This window comes from Nerophis lumbriciformis, linkage group LG19 (assembly GCF_033978685.3).
Source record: "Nerophis lumbriciformis linkage group LG19, RoL_Nlum_v2.1, whole genome shotgun sequence".
NCBI classification, from domain to species: Eukaryota; Metazoa; Chordata; class Actinopteri; order Syngnathiformes; family Syngnathidae; genus Nerophis; species Nerophis lumbriciformis.
Window position 1 is genome coordinate 18,051,421 of NC_084566.2, and position 25,270 is coordinate 18,076,690.

The window sequence follows — 25,270 nt, forward strand, 5'->3', positions numbered from 1 at the left end:
CTGGATTCACTTGAGATGGCCTTCATGGCAGGCTTTTGGGACACTGTTCTGTCCAGATTTCAGGCCACAAGTCTGCAACTTCAAAAAGCAGACATGGACCTTGGTACAGCAGTTAGATTGCTGGAATCTCTGCGCACCTTTGTTCTCTCCCAAAGAGATCTATTTGATCATTTTGAGCAGAAAGCCTTAAACATGTTGGGTGGCACCCCATCTTACAGGGCTGAACGGACGAAGAAACGTAAAAAGTTTGCTGATGAATCAGCATCCCCAGATGTTGTGCTTGAGGGAAGGCAACTGTTTCAAATAGAGACATTTATTGCCTCTATTGATCAACTGAGTTCAAGCCTTAATCACCGTCTGGAGGCCTACAAACATCTGAACAATTTGTTCAGTGTCCTTTTCTCTTTGGATACAGAGTCCAATGCTTCAGTCCTTCACAAGGCCAAGATTCTCACTGAATCATACTCATCTGACCTCAATGAAAGTCTTGGACAGGAGCTTATACAGTTCAAATCTTTTATACAGCTCAACAACACTGATGAGGAGAGGACCCCTTCAGGACTGCTCAAAACAATAATACATTTTGGACTACAGCCTACGTTTCCTAATACATACATTGCGCTACAGATTTTTCTCACTCTACCGGTCAGTAACTGTGAGGGAGAACGCTCATTCTCTCTTTTGTCAAGAGTCAAAAATGAGCAGCGCACAAGAATGACTCAGAAAAGATTAAATGCGTTATCTCTAATGGCAATTGAGAGTGAGCTGACAAGAGAGTTGGACTTCAATGATGTGGTGGATGATTTTGCGAAATTGAAAGCACAAAAGAAACCCCTTGCTTAAAGGTGCACTGTGTAAGATTTTTAGGTTGTTATTTCCACAATTCACCCATTCACTAATGTTAGGCTACCTGTTTTCATGAATACTTACCACCACCATAAAATTCTAAGGATCCATTATGACTGGGAGAATTGCACTTTCGCCATTTCTGGGAACTGTCTGTCACCTGGATTCTGAAGATAGGATTGACTTTAGGCAGAAGCTTGGTGCTTTCTCTGGCAAACTGAACCTCAAGCTTCATTCTCTGCAGCTTTGCATTCTTGTTCAGACTTTCATCGACAAGGAACTTTTCAACTTCCCCACTATCGTGAAGGGGCCACCAAAAGATTTCAGTGTGTCCAGCATGTCTAGTCTCTTCTTCTCCTGTCTTTGAGCCATCTCTTGTTTCTCGTCAGCCCAACTCTCGAATTTTGCCTTCATGAGTTTACTCCAGTTGAGTTCAACCTCTCTTTTTGCTTGTGCTGCTGCCTTGAAACCTCTGAAGCTCCTGGCTCTTCTGTAAAATTATTGACCTATTGACTGCGTTCAGTGTGCCCAACTTCTTCAGTCTGTAGTCCACCTTGCCACATTGTCTCTCCATCCCAATGTTGTGCACAGGGGTGCAATCAATGTTACTAGCCTGTTCACTGACAGGGTCCATTGGGAAGGTCTCCTCATCCATCCCATAGTCCATCCTCTGCCTGGCCAGAACAGTCTTCAGATGGGGCAGCATGAGATCTGTCAGCTGCTTCACTTCATCCAAGTATTCGGCAGCCACGTCTGACACTGAGTTCAGGACATGTCCAGTGCCTGTCCAGCCACTATAGCATTCTTGCTGTCTACATCCAGATCCACCATGAAACTCTGTAGCACTTGCTCCATCTTCATATCGGCCTCCGCCAACCGCATCACTTTATTCATGGCACTGCTGAAGCCCAGTGTAGTGTGGGTGCCACAAAAGATCTGCCCTGCTGGTTTTTCCAAGTTGTTCATCTCTGCCAACAGCTTTGAAAAGCCTTTGTTGTGCTCTGTGCTGTCAGTCATATGTGCATCTACAAGTTTATAAACATCCTCCACATTGACTCCTCTGACCGACGCCAGTATTTCGAACCCCATATCCACTTGCATTTCTATGTCCTCAGTGGTCTCTCGGTGAATGGGTAAGACAGGCAGAGGAAATGGGCTATCTTGACCTGCATGCAGCCCTTGTACCATGAACTGGCCTACACCTTTCTTTGTGGTGCTCTCCGATGCATGTGTTATCATTTTACCTTTCTCCTTCTCCTCCTCAAGCTTTCCCACAAAATAGATACAGACTTTGAGCCTCAATTTGCTGCACAGCTGCCGTTATGCCAAAGTGTTTTCCTAAGATATTATTTTATTTTTAATGATAGAAGGGAGGAAAAGGGGGCAAAAATTATGTCCAATTTAGTTTTTTGGGTGGGGTGGGGGGTTTATTTCATGATAGGTACCAACTTCCAATACATAATATCTCTCAAATGACCCAATGCACCATCACTGAAGTGGGCGTAATCATTTTCCAAAATTTTTATTTTTAGGCCATTTATCCCCTCCCCCTACCTGTGTCTGTGTGAAACCTGTGCTTGTCTGTGTGGTATACCTAATAGTGTGTGTGCAGTATGTGCACTCTTCTGTACAGTACAGTGTGCATGTCTGTTCACAGTATACAGTATTTCTTGCATAGTGCGTGCGTGTGTGTGCGCGTGCACGCGCGGGGTTGAGGGGCCAAGACCATGTCAGGCCCAGGGGGCCAACATTTCTTAATCCGCCCCTGACTACACACCGTAGTTCACCGGCGTCACAATGTAAACAAACGCCATGGGTGGATCTACACCTGACATCCACTGTAATGATACCAAGTACGAGGGTATGTAGTCGATACTACTATGAATACATCAATATTTTTTTAACATCACATTTTTATTTATTTTTTATTTTTAATTTATATTATGTTTATAAACTCAGGAAATATGTCCCTGGACACATGAGGACTTAAATTATGACCCATGTATGATCCTGTAACTACTTGGTATCGGATCGATACCCAAATTTGTGGTATCATCCAAAACTAGAGATGTAATATCGGCAGGCCGATATTATCGGCCAATAAATGCTTTAAAATGTAATATCGGAAATGATCGGTATCGTTTTTTTATCATCGGTATCGTTTTTTTTGGTTTTTTTTTAATTAAATCAACATAAAAAACACAAGATACACTTAAAATTAGTGCACCAACCCAAAAAACCTCCCTCCCCTATTTACACTCATTCACACTCATTCACACAAAAGGGTTGTTTCTTTCTGTTATTAATATTCTGGTTCCTACATTATATATCAATATATATCAATACAGTCTGCAAGGGATACAGTCCGTAAGCGCACATGATTGTGCGTGCTGCTGGTCCACTAATAGTACTAACCTTTAACAGTTAATTTTACTCATTTTAATTAATTACTAGTTTCTATGTAACTGTTTTTATATTGTTTTACTTTCTTTTTTATTCAAGAAAATGTTTTTAATTTATTTATCTTATTTTATTTTATTAATTTTAAAAACAAGGACTTTATCTTCACCATACCTGGTTGTCCAAATTAGGCATAATAATGTGTTAATTCCACGACTGTATATATCGGTATCGGTTGATATCGGTATCGGTAATTAAAGAGTTGGACAATATCGGAATATCGGATATCGGCAAAAAGCCATTATTGGACATCCCTATTAAAAACTAATGTAAAGTATCCAAACAACAGAAGAATAAGTGTTTAAACGTTGATGTGTTTGAGTGTCTAATTGTCTCAACACACAATGAACACTTACACGTTTGGAGCTAAAATAAAAAAAATAAAAAATGCATCTTTATTGGCATTATTTGTCATCAAGCATCTGTCATGTTTCCTTCTTCCGCAGTAAGAAAAGTGTAGGAGAGTCTGCACTGAGAGGCAGAGATGTGGGCGAGGCTTTGCGGCTGACAAACGCCGGATTGGTGGAATATTAACATCCTATTAATATTTAATCTTTACACTTGGCGAGAGATTTAGCGCTCACATTTAGATTTAGATTTAGATTTTTGATTTAGGTTTAGATTTAACTTTTAGGTTTAGATTTAACATTGAGCGCTCACATTTTGATTTTTGATTTAGGTTTAGATTTAACTTTTAGATTTAGATTTAACATTTAGCGCTCACATTTAGATTTAGATTTAGATTTTTGATTTAGGTTTAGATTGAACTTTTAGGTTTAGATTTATCATTTAGCGCTCACATTTAGATTTGTGATTTAGGTTTAGATTTAACTTTTAGATTTAGATTTAACATTGAGCACTCACATTTAGATTTAGATTTAAGATTTAGGTTTAGAATTAAGTTTAGATTTAACATATGGATATAACGGCTTGTCACACCATGCCGTGCCTTATTTTGAGTTTCTTGGTGAATTTCTGGGTGTAGTTTTAGTTCCTGTTCCTGTTTATTCACTTCCTGTTTTCCCCTTTCCTGCAGCAGCTTTACACATGCCTTCGAGCACTTTTCCCCTCACCTGTATTCTGTTTGTAATTAGCACTATTTAAGTTGAGCTTGCGACACCGTTGGTTTGTCGGGACATTATTCTCTATTCACTGGTGACTATAGACGATCCTTTCGATGCTGAACTTTGGTACGCACGTACTTTGTGGACGCCGTCTGCTCCACATTGTAAGCGTTTTGCTGGGTTCATCTTTTTCCATGACGCACCGTTTGACAATAGATTTATAATTGTGTGAATGCTCCAAAGCATTCACACCTTTGGTTTTCTACACAAAAATTCATCTATTTATTATTATTATTATTATTCTCCAGATTTTGGCGCGCTCTACCGTCCACATTTTTCTTCCGATTCAAACCGTTCCGACTTCAAACTGTTCAGCCTATTCGGGAATTGCAGGCTTTTTCTTGACAAATTCAAAACATTTCCAGATTTCCCAGAATTCCAGGTTTTCCGGGACATTTCTCCCATTCAAATTAAATTGGACATATTTTAAACTTCCGCCAATTCCACATTTTTTTTATCGATTCAAACCATTCCACCTTCAACATATTCCACTTATCCTGGACATTCAAACTATAGTTTTTCCAAGTTCTAAAACATTTTTCAAATCCTTTTTTCACCCTTTTTTCTGTCGACTACTCCTTCCACATTTTTCAACCCACTTCAACCTTTCCACCAAATCATTCCTGTTAATCAGGACAAAAAACAACGTTGTTTTCTGAACTGGAAAAATTCCCGGTTTTCCTAAAATTCCAGGAATTCCTTGATACCATTTCTCAATTAAAAATGTCACTACTTCAACATTTCTCGACCGATTTGAAAAATTCCATCACCAACCATTCATTGAAAACATTCAAATGTTTAAGCATTTTCAAAAAAATTCCCGCTTTTCCCGAAATTCCTAAATTTCCATGAAATTCTCATTGAAAAGAATGGGACATTTTTCAAAGTTCTACAATTCCCCCATTTTCTTTCCGATTCAAACTGTTCCAACTCCAAAATATTCAGCCTGTTCAGGAATGTTGTGCTCTTTTTCAACAATTTTCTAAAAAAATCCTGGATTTCCTAGAATTCCCAGTTTTTAGGGACATTTTCCCCATTCAAAATGAATTCCCACATTCTTTAACCGATTCAAACCCTTACACCATCAACATACTAAATTCATCCTGGAAATTTAAACAACCATTTTTCCACACTCAACAAATTACCAGGAATTCCTGTATTTTTCTAACCTTATTTCCAACCTTTTTTTAGTGTGATGACTCCTTTCACATGTTTCAACTCATTTCAACCGTTCCACTGTCAAAACATTCCTCTTAGTCAGGACAAAAAAAAAAAGTTGGTTTAAGAACTTAAAAAATTCCTGGTTTTCCCGAAATTCCGTAATACCATTTCTCAATTAAAATAAACTTTACTACTTCAACATTTCTTGACCAGATTAAACAATTCCAACACCAACCAATTCAGCTCATTCAGGACATTCATGCCAATAATCATTTTCAAAAATAAATCCGGCTTTTTCCAAAATTCCCACATTTCTAGGAAGTTCCCATTGAAATGAATGGGACATTTTTCCAAGTTGCACAATTCCCGCATTTTTCAACCTATTCAAACCATTCCAACATCAACACATTCCTAGAGATTCAAACTAACACTTTTCCAAGTTCCAAACCAAATTCCGGTTTTCCTGGAAATTCAAACTCCTCAACATTCAAACCATTCTTACATTCATACTACATTCTATCAGCATTTCAGTTCAACTTCAGCATCGGAGCATTCACATGCAATTCCTTTAGGAATTGCCTGATCTAGTTACATAAAGATTTATATTTAAGATTTAGGTTTCAATTTAACATTTGAATAAAATATTTAGAGTCAACATTTAAATTAAATGTGATGAAAATTTGTTAAATCTGAGAAATCTATCTGCTAGAAAAATTTTTACATTTGGCACCCCATGTTGGCCCCAGACTATATCGCCCTGCCGTATAGTCACAAAGCATCCAACAGCAACCAGATGGGAGGCGCGGGAGCTAAACTAGTACTGAGGGTTCAGTGTGGGAGTTAAACTGACTAATGTCGATTCTGAAGTTGGTCATGTGGGAGGTGGAGCGGTTTGAGATCACAGCTCTGGTAACCCACCTGCTGCGCCGTCGACCAGATGGCCAGGTAGTCCTGAGAGAACCACTAACAGGCCCCAATTAAACACTTTGTGTGGACGTCTGGTGCTGCAAGTTGTCATTATCACATCTTTAGACGACACAAACCAATAAGAGCCAATAGAGGAGCAGCATCAGAATGCACAGCAGTAGGACATAATAACTAATGACAATGTAGGCCGGGCAGCGGGACACAATAAAAAACTCCAACAGACTATAAAAAAAGAGAGCAGTAAAACAGCCAATAAAATACACAGCTACCATTTACCACCGTTAAAGTCCCCAATTAATTTTTATTTCCAATTTAAGCTCAAGGACAGTATCCCTAATGTTCTAATTTCCAAACAATTATCCCCATGGGAAATACTGTATGTAGCAGGCTTAAACTGTATAAATAAAATAAACTTTTGGGGGAAAAAAATATACAGACAGTGTTTTAAGGAAGGAAATTTTAACTGTCAGAGTAGTACCGTATTTTCCGGACCATAGGGCGCACCGGATTATAAGGCGCACTGTCGATGAGTGGGTCTAGTCAGGTTTTTTTTTCATACAAAAGGCGCACCGGATTATAAGGCGCATTAAAGGGGTCATATTGTTATTATTTTTTTCTAAGTGTAAAACACTTCCTTGTGGTCTACATAACATGTGACGGTGGTTCTTTGGTCAAAATGTTGCATAGATTATGTTTTACAGATCATCTTCAAGCCGCTTTCTGACAGTCGCTTCAGGATGCGCGGTTTTGTGGGCGGTCTTATTTACGTGGCTTACCTTCGGCAGCGTCTTCTCCCCGTCATCTTTGTTGTAGCGGTGTAGCGTGCAAGGACGGGAGTGGAAGAAGTGTCAAAAGATGGAGCTAACTGTTTTAATGACATTCAGACTTTACTTCAATCAATAACGGAGCAGCATCTCCTCATCCGTGGCTCACTAGTATAACAATAACAACGCCGGAAATGTGTCCGTGAAAAACCGTCCAACCGAAACTCTCTAATAACTAAAGTTCCTTGGGTGAATAATGTAAACTCACTACACCGGTATGTTTTAGCGCTTTCATGGCAAGATTACTGACAGATATAAGTAAGAACTTTACACTACTTTATATTAGAAATGGCAACAGCGGAGGATGAATGTCCCATAACAAAAAGATAGAGGAAAAGAAGAAGCTTATCGATTACGGCGTCGACCACGGACTACAATTGCGCAATTATTCAGGACTTATGCATTTCCCAAATACAGATCAGCTGGTACCAAAAAGTAAGAAAAGTTGATTTTGCATAATATTGCGAAACAAAACGCTAGATAATATTTCTTACCTTATACACACACCATAATAATACTCGTATGTTAAAGTACAGTACAATCCAAGCGGTGCGGCTTCATAGCTTACCAAAGTCGTTCTAAAACATTTTGATGGATTTTTGAGCGCCGTGTGTAATGTTCTATATTTTCAATGGAACATATAACATTTTGGTGTTGTTTACTTGAGTCATATTGCAGTCTACACATATCCCTTATGTGTGACTGGCATCTACAGGTCACACTTATCATTTCACCATGTACCAAATAAAATAGCTTAGAGGTTGGTAAGCACAACCAAAATTATTCCGTACATTAGGTGCACCGGATTATAAGGCGCACTGTCGAGTTTTCAGAAAATGAAAGGATTTTAAGTGCGCCTTATAGTCCGCGTTACAGTGGTTCTCAAACTTTGTTCGCCAAGTCCCACCTCAGAAAATACTTGGCTCTCCAAGGACCACTGGATCCACCAACATTAAAATACAAAAGCGTAGTAGGCCTAAGTATTAATCAAAACAAGACAGAGGTTTTATTTAACAAGTATATTTAATATTTTAGATACTGTAACATTACTTACAGTTTGAACAGTACCACTGTGTTTGAATATAGGAAAATAAGCACAGTACTTAAATAATGACTCAAATATTTGGCGTATACTAGATGGAGCCCGGGTACCACTAGTGGTGCACGTACCACAGTTTGAGCATTACCGTATTAGAAAATAAAGTTAAACTACCAACCCTTTGAAGAGAGAACAAGAAGGTATTTGATGAGTATTGTACTCTACTATTGGTAACAGTTGGAACAATAATATCATAATTTTCGGGCTATACAGCCCACCTAATTTTTGGATACATTTTATTTTTTACACAGATTGGCATGTGAAGCTCGTTTCTTGTCTGGGGTCGCAGTCGCAAATAACTGGCATTCATTTTTACACCAACACCCTTTCCTGACATAACCCTAATCTACATGTAAAACACTTCCTTGTGGTCTCGTTCAGTTTTGTTTTTTTTACCTAGGGGCCCAAATTTTCCACTACAGAGGGTCCCGGGCCCACTGAAATATTAACACCAAATTTAGTAATTTTACTCCTGATTGTAATCATATTTAATAATTATATCTAACCTACTTAGAGTTCAACAGGATACTTTTTTGTCAAAGATGATTATTCATTTAACGCTTAAACCTAAGGCTTAAAAATAAAGTTCTAACCAAAATGTACTGCATTAGAAGGGACTCAAAAATAACTGGCAAAAATACATTTACATACAATTACGTTGTGCTAAAATAAATAACAAGATTGTTAATGAATATGTCTCTGAAATAAACGGTCAATAAAATTAAAGTGCACCTGAAAATACAGCTTCACCAATTGAGTTATAATTTTTGCGTTTAAAAAACTTCTCCATGACTTTGGCTCCAGACTTCTGTTTGTTTGATATTTTCATTACAGATAACAGGCTAATATGGGTTGGATATGCTTTAGTGTGCATTTTGTATAAATTCTGCTCCACAGTAACATTTACAACCCGATTTTTGAGTCAGCCTGCAAGATGATTGACCCCCCCCCCCCGCCACCACCTTCTCCAAAAGTATCATCAAAAAATATTTAGAACATTTACACAGTTTAAATACATATATCTTTATTTATTAGACAACTGTCACAAGGGTATGACATACACAATTGTAATAAAATAGCCTTTTGTAACAACATAAATAACACCTAAATACATTAATCGAATTGAAATAAAAAGAACTAGTACCAAAAATATTAATAGAAGTGCTGATTTTAACACAAACAAAGAATTCTTAACCGCAATCAATGTGCCTGTTTTTTTGATAGTAGTGCAAACATTAAAGTACACAAAATTGTCATGTGAAAAGCAGACATTTGTTTATGGTCCTGATGAGTCATCGCTGGAGAAAAGAAGAGACAGAGACCGAAGTTTATATATATATATATATATATATATATATATATATATATATATATATATATATATATATATATATTATACATACAGTTTAAATACATACATATACGTATATATATATATATATATATATATATATATATATATATATATATATATATATATATATATATATATATATATATGTCTTAATAAGGTTATCCAAAAAAATAGTGCTCGAGAGATGAAGTAGTCTTGTGATTTTTTTCCCCACATATATATATATATATATATATATATATATATATATATATATATATATACTTTTTTTTTTTTACTAGGGCTGTCAAGTGATTAAATTTTTTAATCAGATTAATCACACTCTAATTCTGTGATTAATCATAATTATTTACAAAGTTATTATTTTCTTGCATGAATACAATTTTATTTAAAAAAAACAACTAATATTTGGATACAAATGTAATTTTGTAGTGAGAATGTCATACGGGAACCCTATCTAAATGTTTTACTGAACCGGAAGTCATTGATTTGCTCAAAACTTGGCGACAATAAGTGTAGTAAGAATTAAGTGCACTTTTTTTTTTTAATTGTCTTAAATAGAAATATTTTCTGCTTAACTTTATTTAACAGGTGTGCAGCTTTTTGATAGAGAGCAGGTCTCCAATGAGCTTTCATCACTTATAAAAACTACTGTGACAAAAAGAGAGGGAAGATATTTGTTGTTTATTAAAATGACTGGCAACATTTCAGTTGTGCTTTATAAATGAAGGATATGTTCAGTCAGTGAGATTATTGTCTTTATGCTTTATTGTATAATTTTTCATGAGATAAAAGCATCACAAACACTCATAGCTCATTAAAATGACACGCCACTAATAGTTTTGAGCCACATACTTCTCTTCTCCGACCGAAGCTTTGCTGCACACTCTTGGCATTCTCTTGATGAGCTTCAAGAGGTAGTCACCTGAAATGGTTTTCATTTCACAGGTGGGTTTGAAGCTGATCGAGAGAATGCCAAGAGTGTGCAAAGCAGTAATCAGATCAAAGGGTGTCTTTTTTTGAAGAAACTAGAATATAAAACATGTTACATAACTTGGTACATAACTCCACGTGTCCATTCATAGTTTTGATGCCTTCAGTGACAATCCACAATGTAAACAGTCATGAAATTAAAGAAAACACATTGAAATGAGAAGGTGTGTCCAGACTTTTGGCCTGTACTGTATATATACTGTATATATATCCTCCCCCTCTGGCTGACAGCTTGACCTAATGTGAAGCCCTTTGAAGCACGTGTGATTAAGGGCTACACAAATGAATATTGATCGATGATTGATTGAACGTCTAAATAAGTGCTTCCACGTCACAATGTAGCCAGACTGCAAGACTTCGCCAACAGAGGCACCTAAAACTGTGTGCAAGATCAAGCCAAAATGCACAAACCTTGAAGGGGAACATTATCACAATTTCAGAATTGTTAAAACCATTAAAAATCAGATCCCAGTGGCTTATTATATTTTTCGAAGTTTTTTTCAAAATTTTACCCATCACGCAATATCCCTAAAAAAAGCTTCAAAGTGCCTGATTTTAACCATCGTTATAAACACCCGTCCATTTTCCTGTGACGTCACATAGTGAAGCCAACACAAACAAACATGGCGGAAAGAACAGCAAGCTATAGCGACATTAGCTCGGATTCAGACTCGGATTTCAGCGGCTTAAGCGATTCAACAGATTACGAATGTATTGAAACGGATGGTTGTAGTGTGGAGGCAGGTAGCGAAAACGAAATTGAAGAAGAAACTGAAGCTATTGAGCCGTATCGGTTTGAACCGTATGCAAGCGAAACCGACGAAAACGACACGACAGCCAGCGACACGGGAGAAAGCGAGGACGAATTCGGCGATCGCCTTCTAACCAACGATTGGTATGTGTTTGTTTGGCATTAAAGGAAACTAACAACTATGAACTAGGTTTACAGCATATGAAATACATTTGGCAACAACATGCACTTTGAGAGTGCAGACAGCCCAATTTTCATCAATTAATATATTCTGTAGACATACCCTCATCCGCGCTCTTTTCCTGAAAGCTGATCTGTCCAGTTTTGGAGTTGATGTCAGCAGGCCAGGGAAGCTAGGGTCGATAGGGGGTTTAGCTCGCTCGTCTGCGGGAACAAACTGCCGCCATTTCTTGCCGTGCTACCGAGGTCCTTTGTCCCTGAATTGCTCACACACTCCGGCAGATTCAATGGGGGTCTGGCGGCAGATTTCTTTAACTTTATCGTTGGAAATGCATCTGCTTTGAGTGTCGCAGGATATCCACACATTCTTGCCATGTCTGTCGTAGCATAGCTTTTGTCGGTAAAGTGTGCGGAACAAACGTCCAATTTCTTGCCACTTTCGCATCTTTGGGCCACTGGTGCAACTTGAATCCGTCCCTGTTCGTGTTGTTACACCCTCCGACAACACACCGACGAGGCAAGATGTCTCCAAGGTACGGAAAACAGTCGAAAAAACGGAAAATAGCAGAGCTGATTTGACTCTGGTGATAATGTTCCCCTTTAAGATTTGACCCTTTGGCATTGTTTAACACCAGTATCCAACTTAACAACAATAATGCATTCAGAAAAGACGAAATTCCGATTCATACTTTTAAAAATAGCTTTGAAAACATTGTCGCCGTCATAAATGAGTTTTAAATACTTCTCTTTAAAATGCACTGCATGTGCTTCTGACTTCTTCTGCCTGTTGGAGCTTGTTAAACGACCGACTGACGCATAACTGCCACCAAGTGGTTGGAAGCCGTATTTTAAGTATACTGGACCCTTTACTGCCCTGGAAGAAGCTGCATAATTGCTACTAGGGTTATCATCCCACTTTTCCTGATTGCCATTCTTAAGATTTACTGATGTCTCCAGTTCTGTTTTAGCTTTGTGACCTTGGACTCTTCCTATTAAATCAACTGAAAATGACTTTGTGCTACGGTTATTTACCACTATAATTAGGACACTCGCTCATCAACAATCTATCATAACATGGTGTTGTTTTCGCCCTCAAAATGATAACTTTGTCATTTGCAATGCCTTATTAACTTTAATCAAACCTGTAGCTCAGTGGTGAAACCACTCCTCTGCGATATGCCGTTTGTCAACATAGCAGACAGTGGTTGTTTGCTGGCACCCTCTCGCTCTTTGAGATCGCTGCTGATTGTCAGTATATATCACTGATGTACAGCAAAAAGTCAAAATAAAGAATTGCGGCAGGTTGGAGGTCAATGTGAAGGGAGATGAGCACGCTGGCAGCATGGGGCTCTTTGCTCGTCCATCAGGAGCCCTATATAGCCGCCGTGCTTGCACCCCCCACTCCTGTTCATATGAGCAGAACAAGCAAGTCTGGAGGAATCGTGATGCCCATTTCAATGAAAGTAGGGGGCGGAGGAGTTGCAAAAGGGGGTGTGCAGAGCAGTGAGGGAGAATGATGCCAGTAGAAGCATATACTGTAGAAAACTGCAAGGGCAAGAAAGAGTCTTGCGGTGAGACTGGAGGAAACGTGATGCTCATCTTTAAGCAGACCTTTTGGCTTGCTGGATGGCAAAAGTCAAATTGATTCAGATATACAACTTGAGCATTTCGAATTCCAATGCAGTGCTCATTCTGGATCATACAGCTCCAAGTTAGCAAGTGTTCCTTTTAACCAGAGGTCAGTTCTAATAGTGCATTGTATGCATTGCAAAATCACACACATTTAGCTTCTGAAGGACCATGAGTGTATTACAAAACACAAAACCAGTGAAGTTGGCACATTGTGTAATTTGTAAATAAAAGCAGAACACAATGATTTGCAGATCCTTTTCAACTTATATTCAGTTGAATGGACTGCAAAGACAAAATATTTAATGTTCCAACTGATAAACTTGTTTTTTTTGTGCAAAAAATCATTAACTTAGAATTTAATGCCAGCAACACATTGCAAAAAAGTTAACACAGGGGTATTTTTACCACTGTGTTACATGGCCTTTCCTTTTAACAACACTCAGTAAACGCTTGAAACTGAGGAGACCATTTTTTTTTAAGCTTTTCAGGTGGAATTCTTTCCCATTCTTGCTTGATGTACAGCTTAAGTTGTTCAACAGTCCGGGGGTCTCCGTTGTGGTATTTTACGCTTCATAATGCACCACACATTTTCACAAGGAGTACCAAATGAAAAAAAAAAATCACAGCCAACGAACTAAGTTTGTCATTTCATTGCAGCCGACCTCTAAACGTTAAAACACAGTCAACATAAACAAGCACAACATTGAGCAGTGGAAACGTGGGTTTGTTTACTATCAAGTTTGTATATTTAGTTGTCCATGATCACGTGATCACATCTGCGCTGAACAGCTGCGCGGACAGGGTGTTCAGGGACATGAACACCCTGTCCTCATACCTGAGGAACTGGCGTCTCAAGCTCAGCATTGGTAAGACAACATCTTCAATGTTCCACCTCAACAACATGGAAGCAGCCCGTGAGATGAACATCATGGTGGATAATGCACGGTTACAGTCCCAGCCCGTTCCCACGCACCTTGGTGTGAAGCTTGACAGAACACTGACATTCAAACAACACCTGGTCAGTGCCAAGGAAAAGACAAGTGCCCGTGCCGCCCTAATACGCCGCCTAGCCGGCACCACATGGGGAACCACGATGAAGATACTGCACATGTCCATGCTGGCCCTGGTGTTCTCAGCCGCTGAGTACTGTGTCCCGGTTTGGTGCCGGAGCCCCCATGTACAGAAGTTGGATGTCGCCCTCAACAGCGCCCTGCGGACCGTCTCCGGGTGCCTGCGAGGGACCCCAGTAAACCAACTGCCCGTCCTCGCTGGCATCGCCACGGCAAACATCAGACAAGAAGCAGCCACACTGGACCTCACCTGAAAGGCACAGACCAGCGGATCCCCCCTCCTCCATAAGATCGGAACAGAAACACCACGACGCGTGCGCCTTGAGTCACGGCGCCCCTTTGCCATGCAAGCCCACGAGCTGCTCAGCACAACATTAGCTGCTACTTCCAAGGCCACCTGGGTCAAGACGAGATGGAGAGAACAGTGGAAGTTAGCAGAACCATCCAGGCTGCTGGCTCCTCTTCTGTTAGAAGATAGGGGTCCATCGTCCCTAAGAATGATGTGCTCTGTAGTGACTGTACAAGCCAATACGAGCTTTGAAGTTTCTGCCGCGTATGGGACAGATCAGACCAGGTTGTAATATACATTTTGGCATGACTCTTCTTTCCAGTCTCCTCCTCCTTTTTACAAGTATCATAGATGTTCTTTTCTCCTCATACTTTGTCACTCCTTCACTGACTGCAGTTCTCCATGTTATTCTGTCTTTTGCTAGGTCTTCCCAGTATGTAGTATCTATTTCACATTGTTCACATCTAGGCTGCACCACTACTTCGATGACCCCACAGACGTCTCCAACCAGGAACTGCCCCGGGACAACCCTCAACCGCTTGAGGACCGGCGTCGTACGCTACGGAGCAGCGATGAAGAGGTGGGGACTTGCGGATAGTGCCTCCTGCGAGTGTGGGCACCCAGTAGAGCACATAGTCACTAGTTGCCCCAAACACCGGCCACCGAATGGCGAACAAGGTCTGATTGACCTGGACGATGAGACGTTGACCTGGCTCACTTCAACAGAGTTGCAAGTCTAAAGACACACGACAGAAGAAGAAGCTGCGCGGAGGGTTGAAATGGCGTCCAGCATAGGCGCCGATCTACATTTCTGCCAGTGGGTGCTCGGACGGGCGGTAATTCTGACGCTACTTTTCTGAGCATGTGCGGTTTTTGCTTGGTGGTGAGAAAGAATTTGCCATCAATCCCACGTGGGTGCTCAGCATTGTTCGTGGGTGCTTCGGGTACCCGAAGCACCCACGGGATCGGCGCCTATGCATCTATGGTCTGTGGACAACAATGTTTCTTTTCCCCTAATCTTACTCTATTTGATCCACGTTTATGGTTTTGTTTTAAATTTTTCTCGTTGCACGACCTATTTTTAGTCGCAAATGCGAGTAAGTTGTTCGCACTGTGTACAGTGTGCAACCGTTCCTTTAAGTCACAGGTGTCAAACTCAAGGCCCGGGGGCCGTATCTGGCCCATCACATCATTTTATATGGCCCGCCAACAGGTTGAGGCTAATAACTACACAAATGGAGTGTCACTGACTACTTTTACATCATGTAAATAGTAAATATTTGATGTTATTTACCTTTGTTTCACACGTGTACTGTCTTATTTCTTTCCACATTTATCCAACAAAGTCAGAGTAGTAAGCAGCTGAGATCGCCGCTTTAAGTCCGGCTTTATACTCCTCCGTAAATATGTTTAAAAGAGACCGTCCACTTCTTGTATCCAAATTAAGTTTATAAAACTAATAAACAAACTGCATATAGTTTAAAGGCTACAGCTGAGTAAAAACACTCCAAAATAATTCCACTGATTAGTGTTCAACACAAATGCCCCACAAAATTTGTGCATTTTGAAAGCGCCTTTTATTCTTCTCTCTCTGCTGTCGTGTTTGTTGTAATAAAAATACACAAGAAATAGTCGCCGCAAATATTCCAATGGCGGTCGTGGGTTTGAAATAAGTTTTAGGAAAGCCCAATATTCCAATCAGCGTTCGATAGCACAGCCCGCCACCGAAAAGGTTCCTGGTCAGTTGGAAAATTCCCACCTGGATAGGAGGAACTCCGAAAGGTTCAGAAATAACTAAATCTACCTGGGTAAGTTTTAGGTGGAAACTCAAGGGAAACTTTACCCGGGGAAGTTCCTGAAAAAGTTCCTGCGATGGAAAAGGGCCTATAAACAGCAACCCTGAGATTGATAAAAATGTCGACAGCACAAGTTTAAAATAACTTCATAATAGTGTTATTCAACTGGTGGCCCAGAGGCCAAATCCATCCCAGGAATGAGACCATACCAGCTCCCAGTTCAAAACTTGGAGACAAAAAATCCCCAAAACACTAGAATGCTGTTACATAGAGGAACTTAAACCACTGAATACATTGCATTGATATTTTAAGTTTGCTAGCAAACATAGCACCAGGGTCCAAACTTGTGACAGGCATTCTTTAAGGGACCCCTTGTGTACTGTGATTTACATAAAATGTTGCTGTAGTTCATTTACTTCATATGAAGTCAGTCATGCTTAGTCTCCAGTAGTGTTGTCCTGATACCAAAATGTATTTCGATACTTTTCGTTAATTTGATACTTTTGTAAATAAAGGGGACCACAAAAAATTGCATTAGTGGCTTTATTTTAACACAAAATCTTACGGTATATTCAACATGTTTCTTATTGTAATTTTGTCCTTAAATAAAATAGTGAACGTATGAGACAACTTGTCTTTTACTAGTAAGCAAACAAAGGCTCCTAATTTAGTCTGACGTATGCAGTAACAGTCATTTATCATTCTATTATGTCAAAAGGACAAGTGGTAGAAAATGACTTAATCTACTTGTTCATTTACTCTTAATATCAGCTTACTTTCTCTTTTAACATGTTCTATCTACACTTGTTAAAATGTAATCACTTGTTTGAATGCTTTACATTAGTTTTGGATGATACCACAAATGTGGGTATCAATCCAATACCAAGTAGTTACAGGATCATATTCAAAGGCTTCGTGTCCAGGGACATATTTCCTGGGTTTAAAGAAATAAAAAAAATATTTAATACTTAAAAAAATATTGTAATCATAGTATCGACTAGATACGCTCCTGTACTTGGTATCATTACAGTGGATGTTAGGTGTAGATCCACCCATGGCGTTTGTTTACATTGTGACGCCGTGAGCTACGGTGTGTAGTGAAGCATGTTTAGCTATTCCTCATCCTGCAGGGATACTTTAAAATGTACTGTCGCCACGGAGGAGAGGATGAGTGATTTAGGAATAGCTACAACACTGCAGACCACGGATGGACTTTAGCCACTCGCCAGCCATGTCTTAAAGCACCTCTTCCTGAGGGCGATTGTGTGCTGCCGAACAAGCTCGTAAACCAGCAATGCCAGGATGGGGGACCAGTACTTTTAGAGGCAGTATAGTACAGAATATCAATTAGTATCATACAACCTTAGTAGCCAGTGTTCAAGGTTCCATTACAGGTCATCTTTCAGAGTTTTTAGTGAGTTAGGGTGGAGAATTACAAGAATCTCATTTTAGCATCAAATCCTTTAACATTAGTGCTGTCAGATCTTTGACTAGCTTTTTTGTACCAGAAGGTCCTTAAAAAGCAGCAGGGCACCCATGTAATGTTGACATTAGACCAAAATCAAAGTGTCTACTGCAGAGGTGACTGGTTCTCAGGAATATAAAGGGTGAGAGAAGTTACTAGCTTTCTGGAAATTAACTCTTAAAACTATTCGGTTGGATATCCCTGCTCTGTACGTAAGCATAGACTTTCAGAACCATCCAATTATTTCTGGCCACAAATTAGTTCAGTTAGTGCTTTCGCACACAAGGCGGTCACCTTCACATTAGAAATGCCACACTGCAACAGAGTACTTTTCAGCAAGCCTTTATTAAAAGTCATGACCAGCTTGCAGTAATAAGTCATCTTTTCCAAGACCTCGGTGGAGTCAGAATCACCTCATGGCTTGATACCAAAGCCCCCGGGCTTTGAGACTTCACTACAGCCAGAGAACGACCTGTGTGACGATGGGACATAATGCTCAACTTCTTGGAGACAAAACATTTTGAGGCCATCTTTCACATCAATGTTACTCACGTTGTCTACGGCATGGTTGCTCACAGGAGTGTGTGCTGCTTTCATAGCACACAGCTATGGAACAGTGGATGAAGACCTGGGGAGTTCAGAAATAAGATCTACTGCAACACTAGGTTTTAAGCACATTGTGAGCAAGGAAATCTGTCAACTATGCATCTAATGTCATTGTTCTTCTTGGTAATACAAAGATTAAAGTTGCATTACCCTATCTTTCTGAGGGCTGAAGGTGTCTTGATCCACAAAGGAGAACATCTTGAAGATGAAACGTTTATAATGGCTCGGGTAGTGAAGGCCGGAGGATCCATGCACAGGCACCAAAGTGGTCTGGTAGCGGTCATCATGGTAGGGACAACTGCACAGACATAAAATGCATCCTTAAATTAAGAACAATCAGGGAAAAATGATCCAAGTGGAAAATACACATACCCATTTACTAGGATATCCCACTGGGGCAGGCTCTGAGGATTAGGGGTTGTTGTGGCCCAGCAGTGCTCCAGGTTCAAGATAATGTTGGGGTCTGCCTTCTCGAGAATGTGCACCTCAACATACACTGGGTCCCTCAGCACTTTGGTGACTGGGTAGTCTGTTGCGGTGTAGAAGGAGCTGTACGCTGCCTCTTCTGGAAGGAGAGTGGAACTTAGATGCGGTGATTAAACAACTTTTATAAGACAGTGGTACTCACCCGCCACACAGCCCTTTGAGAGACACACTCCATTGCCCAGTCTGAGCTCCACTCTGAGGGCTCCGGCAGCAGCGACCGACCCAGGTGGGGGAATCGTGTTTACTTCCATGATCAGAGCCTCCACGGCGGTGCCTAAGTATCTACACTGGAAGAGCAACCTGTTGGCAGGGAGAACAGGCCAGTTGATTGTATACTATATTCTAAAATAGTGGTTCTCTAGGGGTACGTGAGATTTTTTTTTTTTTTTTTTTAAATATTCTAAAAAATAGCAACAATTCAAAAATCCTTTAAATATATTTATTGAATAATGCTTCAACAAAATATAAATGTAAGTTCATAAACTGATCAAATCAAGTAGGCTATTCCATTCATTACCATAAACCCATAGTTTCTCCCATGCCATGATGGTTTGACCCTCACTAAAATCCATCCATCCATTTTCTACCGCTTATTCCCTTTGGGGTCGCTAATAACTGAAAAGAAATGCAATGGCATATTCAGTGTTGACAGCTACATTCTTTTGTGGACGTGTTCCATAAATATTGATGTTAAAGATGTATTTTTTTGTGGACATGTTCCATAAATATTGATAAAGATTTTTTTTTGTGAAGAAATGTTTAGAATTAAATTCATGAATCCAGATGGATCTCTATTCCAATCCCCAAAGAGGGCACTTTAAGTTGATTACTTGTGTAGAAATCTTTATTTATAATTGAATCACTTGTTTGTTTTTCACCAAGTTTAGTTATTTTATATATTTTTTTCCAAATAGTTCAAGAAAGACCACTACAATCTAGCAATATTTTGCACGGTTATACAATTTAACAAAATCAGAAAATGATGACAGTGCTGTATTTGACTTTTCTCTTTTTTTCAACCAAAAAGCTTTGCTCTGATTAGGGGGTACTTGAATTTAAAAAAAAATCACAGGGGGTACATCACTGAAAAAAGGTTGAGAACCACCGTTCTAAAACAGCGGTCCCCAACCTTTTTGCAACACCGATCGGTTTAATGTAGGCATTACTTTCAGGGACCGGCTTTCCACTTATGCCAGATAAATACAACAAACATAAGTGCATGAAAGATTCAACTCACTATAGTGCTGAATTAGTGGGAGCCCTTGGTTTCTTTGCAATGAGATGCAGATGGAAATCAGCCTTTGGCTACAATCACATCTATATTTTTATGTTCATTAATGTGCATTGTATCATGTCAAATTTATACAAAAATATAACCAATGGAAAATTCCTGTGAGTTTTATGGTACATATATAAACAAGCTTATTGTAGTGTCTCGTGGGACAGGGGAAAGTTAAGTCAGAAAATGCAGTAGTTTATAAATCTAATGTTTCTGTGGCACGGTAGCAAATGTGTCACGAACTGGTGGTTGGGGACCACTGTTCTAGAAAACCTATCAAGTGCTGTGGACTGATTAATTACCACCTGTTCCACATAGCTGACGACTTCAGAAAATTTGAGACTGATTTTAATCAGTATAACATTTCTAAATATGTATTGATATGCTTTGGCACAAACTGCTCTACAGTCACTTTTATAACTGAGTCAGTTTGCAATATGTTCCATTCGGCTAGAGTTTCCAGATTGCAAATGATACCACACCTCACCCTCTACAAAAGTCTAGAAAAATCTTAGTCATTACTGATATTTCCTCCCCTCCCTAAAGTTGGCCCACCATAAGCCAGATTGACAAAACATTTCCCACAAAGCAATGTACTTTACAAAACACCAGCTTCACTTTTAGGAGACTGGTTGAAAAACATGGCTGCCATCGTTGCAAGGAAGGGGCACAGGCAGGACTTCGCAACCATTACTTGAGCATTTGTCCGATTCTAAAACTGAGGACATTTCAAAGCATTTTTTAAAACCCAACCAATTGACCATACCTCTGATGCTAGACATTAGCCATCTTATTTCTAACCATCCACTGCAACACAATGTTCATTTACTCACTCAAAATGGCTGTCCCTGGTGATGGAGCCTCTGGGGCCGATTCCCACATCATACGAGGACGACATGTGGTTCTCATAAACCACATAACCATCTTCCTCCTGCTGGGAAACATTGCAAAAAGACACTCCCATATGATCAGATATATTTCAAGCTAAAACATGACTTAAAAGCTAAACTCCCCACCTACCTTGACCGTAGTGCCACACAGGGTCATGGCAAACTGAAAGATGGCGAAAGTGGAGCTGACGTCAACAGCACTGCATGAGGGGTCGTTGGTTTCCAGCAGGCTGACGGAATTCACATCCACAGGGGGCAATGTGGACTCCCGAGCCACCACCACCACAAACTGTCCGTCTTTAGTACACTGCACGGTCACTGGCAAGAAATAAAAAAAGTTAAGATTTGTCTGCTATGTTACAAAAATGCAAAGACTTTACCCGCTTTGCCGTAGTAGCACTGCCTTCCATCATGGCAGCAGTTGATCTCGGCACACTGTTGGTTGGTGATCCCCGAGTTGCCGCACAGGATCCTCTCACCCTGCTCCACTTGGCATCTGTCAAAGTGACCCTCAGGTGGATGGGAGACTTTTGTCGGTGGCTGAGGCAGCCGTGCAAGAGAGTCATATTTATTCAGCGCTCCGGTATACTGGCGCTGAGCCACAGCAACATCACCGGCTAACACAACTGCAATCACCACCAACACGCCGAAAGGACAGCCAGAAAGAGCCATAATGGTGCATGCAACCACTCCAGACTTTGGCTACAAGGGCTTAGTCCTCAGACACAGGCTTTTATACATAATTGATGGCTGCCAAGTTGGCTGTGAGCTCCGCCTCTCATCATTAGGAGTTAATCAGACGGCAGCCCTGTGGAGTTGTTCGTCTGGGGGTTGACAGGTGCACAATTTTTTTTTTTTTCTTTTTTTTTTTAAAGTCATTCTGTGACTACTGATTCAAAGATGAGGTTTGAATGTCATTGTTTTGTGTATTTTCGTGTGCCACCAGGATTTTTTTGTAATTCTTTCAAGGATTTTACACATAAAATTAATATAAAATATTGTTTAAATATAAATAGGCATGTCAAAGTTTTGATTTGACCCTGCATTTTCCAAAAATGTTCAAAAGTTCAACTTTAGCATCTCAGAATTTTTGTCAAATGTTATTTAATTTTAACCTAATTTAATGCTCTCATGCCAAAAAAATTATAACAATTTGCATTTGATCCACATTGTGCATTTGGGAGCAACTAAGATTTAACCCTGTTGTTTGCTAAATTTGCACATTTTTATGAGATATAAGAATGGTTCAATAAACTAGAAAAAATTTTAACTCTGTGTGATATTAGGTCCATCCTAAAATAACAATAACTTTACAGTCTAGGTTTGAGTTCAATTTTAAAGGTAAACTAAAATACTTAAAAACAGAAAATGATACCCTGGACTCTACGGTTCTATCAGGAAAAACTCACACTTAGGGGCCCAAAAACGTCCCCACAGAAAAAGTGCTATAAAAATCATATAAATGTAATTGTATTTCCCATTTTGGAATATTTATATTTTTATGACATTTTGGACATAACTATACCCAATTTTTAACGCTGAAAATACAAACTATGAATTAGAAAGTGCAGATTGGAATGCTTAGGGAGAATTTTTGAAGTTTTGTATATGTCAATAAATTACTAAAACTTATTTGCAAATTTTAGGGTTACATGATTAATCGATTAAATAGATCAATTTGATTAGAAAAATGTATATTCTGTTGCTTTATTTAATCATTTATTGAGTGTAACTGATAAAACATTCTAAAATTTGGACCGCATGGAATGCCCAGAACTTTAAAAACACGGACATAGTTTCTGCACAACCACTGCAATAGAGTGCAGCAGATAACTTTTTTTTAAAATATTTAATAGTTATTAAAGCATACATGTCAAAAGTGCAATTTCAATGTTGACCGCATGCATTTATTAAACAAAAATAATTAAGTCAAACAGAAGAATCGCTGCTTATTTAAACTATTTTTTTTACCGAAATGTACATTCAAGCTATAAAATGTGTTTTATGCAATTACTCAATTAATCAAACAAATCCTAAATAATCAATAGCTGCAACCCTTGCTAATATAATGTATTTAAATGCAATAATACAGGTGTGTCCAAAGTGTGGCCCGGGGACCATTTGAGTTTTATTGGTCCGCCACATATTGTCTGAATAAAATCAAGCGCAAAAACAACAGTAAAAAATGTAAGACAAAAGAGAAAAAATACCATATGTGCTGTAGTGAGAAAAAGCTGAAATGTTGATACTAATAAGTTTTTAAGTTAATATGTTTTTTTCTTTAAATTTACAGTATATAATGTCTCTTTTTTTAGTATTTTGTTTACATAATACAAAAATATCAAAATTCCCTCCACATGCTTTCATTTTTTGGTAGAAAAAGTCAGACTACTTCAGTAATGCAACAAAAATTACAAGAGAGTGTATAGTGCCACTCGTGGTTATATATGTCATTTCATGAAGAAAATCCCTGGATGGTTAAAAAGTAGAGATGTCCGATAATATCGGCCTGCCAATATTATCGTCCGATAAATGCGTTAAAATGTAATATCGGAAATTATCGGTATCGTTTTTTTTATTATCGGTATTGTTGCTGTTTTTTGTTTTTGTTTTTTGGGTTGTTTTTTTTTAATTAAATCAACATAAAAAACACAAGATACACTTACAATTAGTGCACCAACCCAAAAAAACCTTCCTCCCCCATTTACACTCATTCACACTCATTCACACAAAAGGGTTGTTTCTTTCTGTTATTAATATTCTGGTTCCTACATTATATATCAATATATATATCAATACAGTCTGCAAGGGATACAGTCCGTAAGCACACATGATTGTGCGTGCTGCTGGTCCACTAATAGTACTAACCTTTAACAGTTAATTTTACTAAATTTCATTAATTACTAGTTTCTATGTAACTGTTTTTATATTGTTTTACTTTATTTTTTATTCAAGAATTTTTTTTAATTTATTCATCTTATCTCATTTATTTTTTATTTTTTTTAAAGTACCTTATCTTCACCATACCTGGTTGTCCAAATTAGGGACAATAATGTGTTAATTCCACGACTGTATATATCGGTTGATATCGGTATCGGTTGATATCGGTATCAGTAATTAAAGAGTTGGACAATATCGGAATATCGGATATCGGCAAAATGCCATTATCGGACATCCCTATTAAAAAGTAATTATTATTTTAGTAAATAATATGTTTGCCAGGCATTTTTTTCCTGTGTATTAATAAAGGTGTCAAACCTCTCTCACACATCCAGATGTATGGGCGCTACACCCAGGAGCTGGGTGTTTACGCCAAGGAGGAAGCTGCTCGCCTACGGGATGGCGGCGTACGGAATGGCGGAGGACTGCGGCGGAACACCAGCGTCCGGAGTCGCGCCGTGGACTTGCAGGAGTACGGGAAAGACCCGTGTGCAAAGTGCCAGTGTGAGTCATCTTAAAAATATTTTTTTATCTTTGGTCAGATGCTTGATTTTAGGGTCAGGAGTCATAGGTATTGGCATGCAGCCATTGGCAGTTATAATGTTAGCGTGTGGGCTTTGAGTTGTCCCTTGTTTATCATGGTAATTGGTTCCGTGCATGACCACGATAAACTAATTTCCAGAATCATTAATTATAAATCAAAAACATTTTCATATCTGCAGCATAAAAATCTTTATATCTTTACATCCCTTATAACATAATGAAAGCCTTCAAGACATTAAGTAACACCCTTTAGTCAACTTTCCAGTCCTTTAAATCCAACAAAGTAATGCTGCCTGACACTTAGCCAATTAGTGTCCCTGATACTGAGCAGTGTGCTCTGATTGGTTTGGTTTTCTCTTGTGGCCTATACTACTGTATAGAGATGTCCGATAAATGCTTTAAAATGTAATATCGGAAATGATCGGTATCGTTTTTTTAATTATCGGTATCATTTTATTTTTTTTATTTTTTTATTTATTTATTAAATCAACATAAAAAACACAAGATACACTTACAATTAGTGCACCAACCCAAAAAAACTCCCTCCCCCATTTA

General features: G+C 38.9%; 2 protein-coding genes across 5 annotated transcripts in view; one reads left to right on the forward strand and one right to left on the reverse strand.

The window, feature by feature from the left end:
- clcn2a (chloride channel, voltage-sensitive 2a) overlaps positions 1-25,270 on the forward strand; it is a 157,402-nt gene that overhangs the window by 58,702 nt on the left and 73,430 nt on the right. For all 3 annotated transcript variants that reach the window (XM_061979450.2, XM_061979448.2, XM_061979449.2), the window contains exon 2: positions 24,508-24,676. In XM_061979450.2, the coding sequence (XP_061835434.2) occupies positions 24,508-24,676 (169 nt within the window). The remainder of the gene's footprint in view (positions 1-24,507; positions 24,677-25,270) is intronic.
- On the reverse strand, positions 18,298-21,948 carry LOC133619031 (zona pellucida sperm-binding protein 4-like). Of its 2 annotated transcripts, none has more exons than XM_061979897.2 (8): positions 21,613-21,948; positions 21,363-21,550; positions 21,176-21,273; positions 19,206-19,363; positions 18,950-19,142; positions 18,728-18,875; positions 18,524-18,599; positions 18,298-18,443 (listed from the first exon to the last, which is right to left on the reverse strand). In XM_061979897.2, the coding sequence occupies exons 1-8, from the start codon at positions 21,902-21,904 to the stop codon at positions 18,349-18,351; spliced, it is 1,248 nt and encodes a 415-aa protein (XP_061835881.1). In that variant the 5' UTR covers positions 21,905-21,948; the 3' UTR covers positions 18,298-18,348. The 2 variants fall into 2 exon arrangements, with proteins under 2 accessions (XP_061835881.1, XP_061835880.1); XM_061979896.2 differs by having other exon boundaries at positions 21,176-21,276.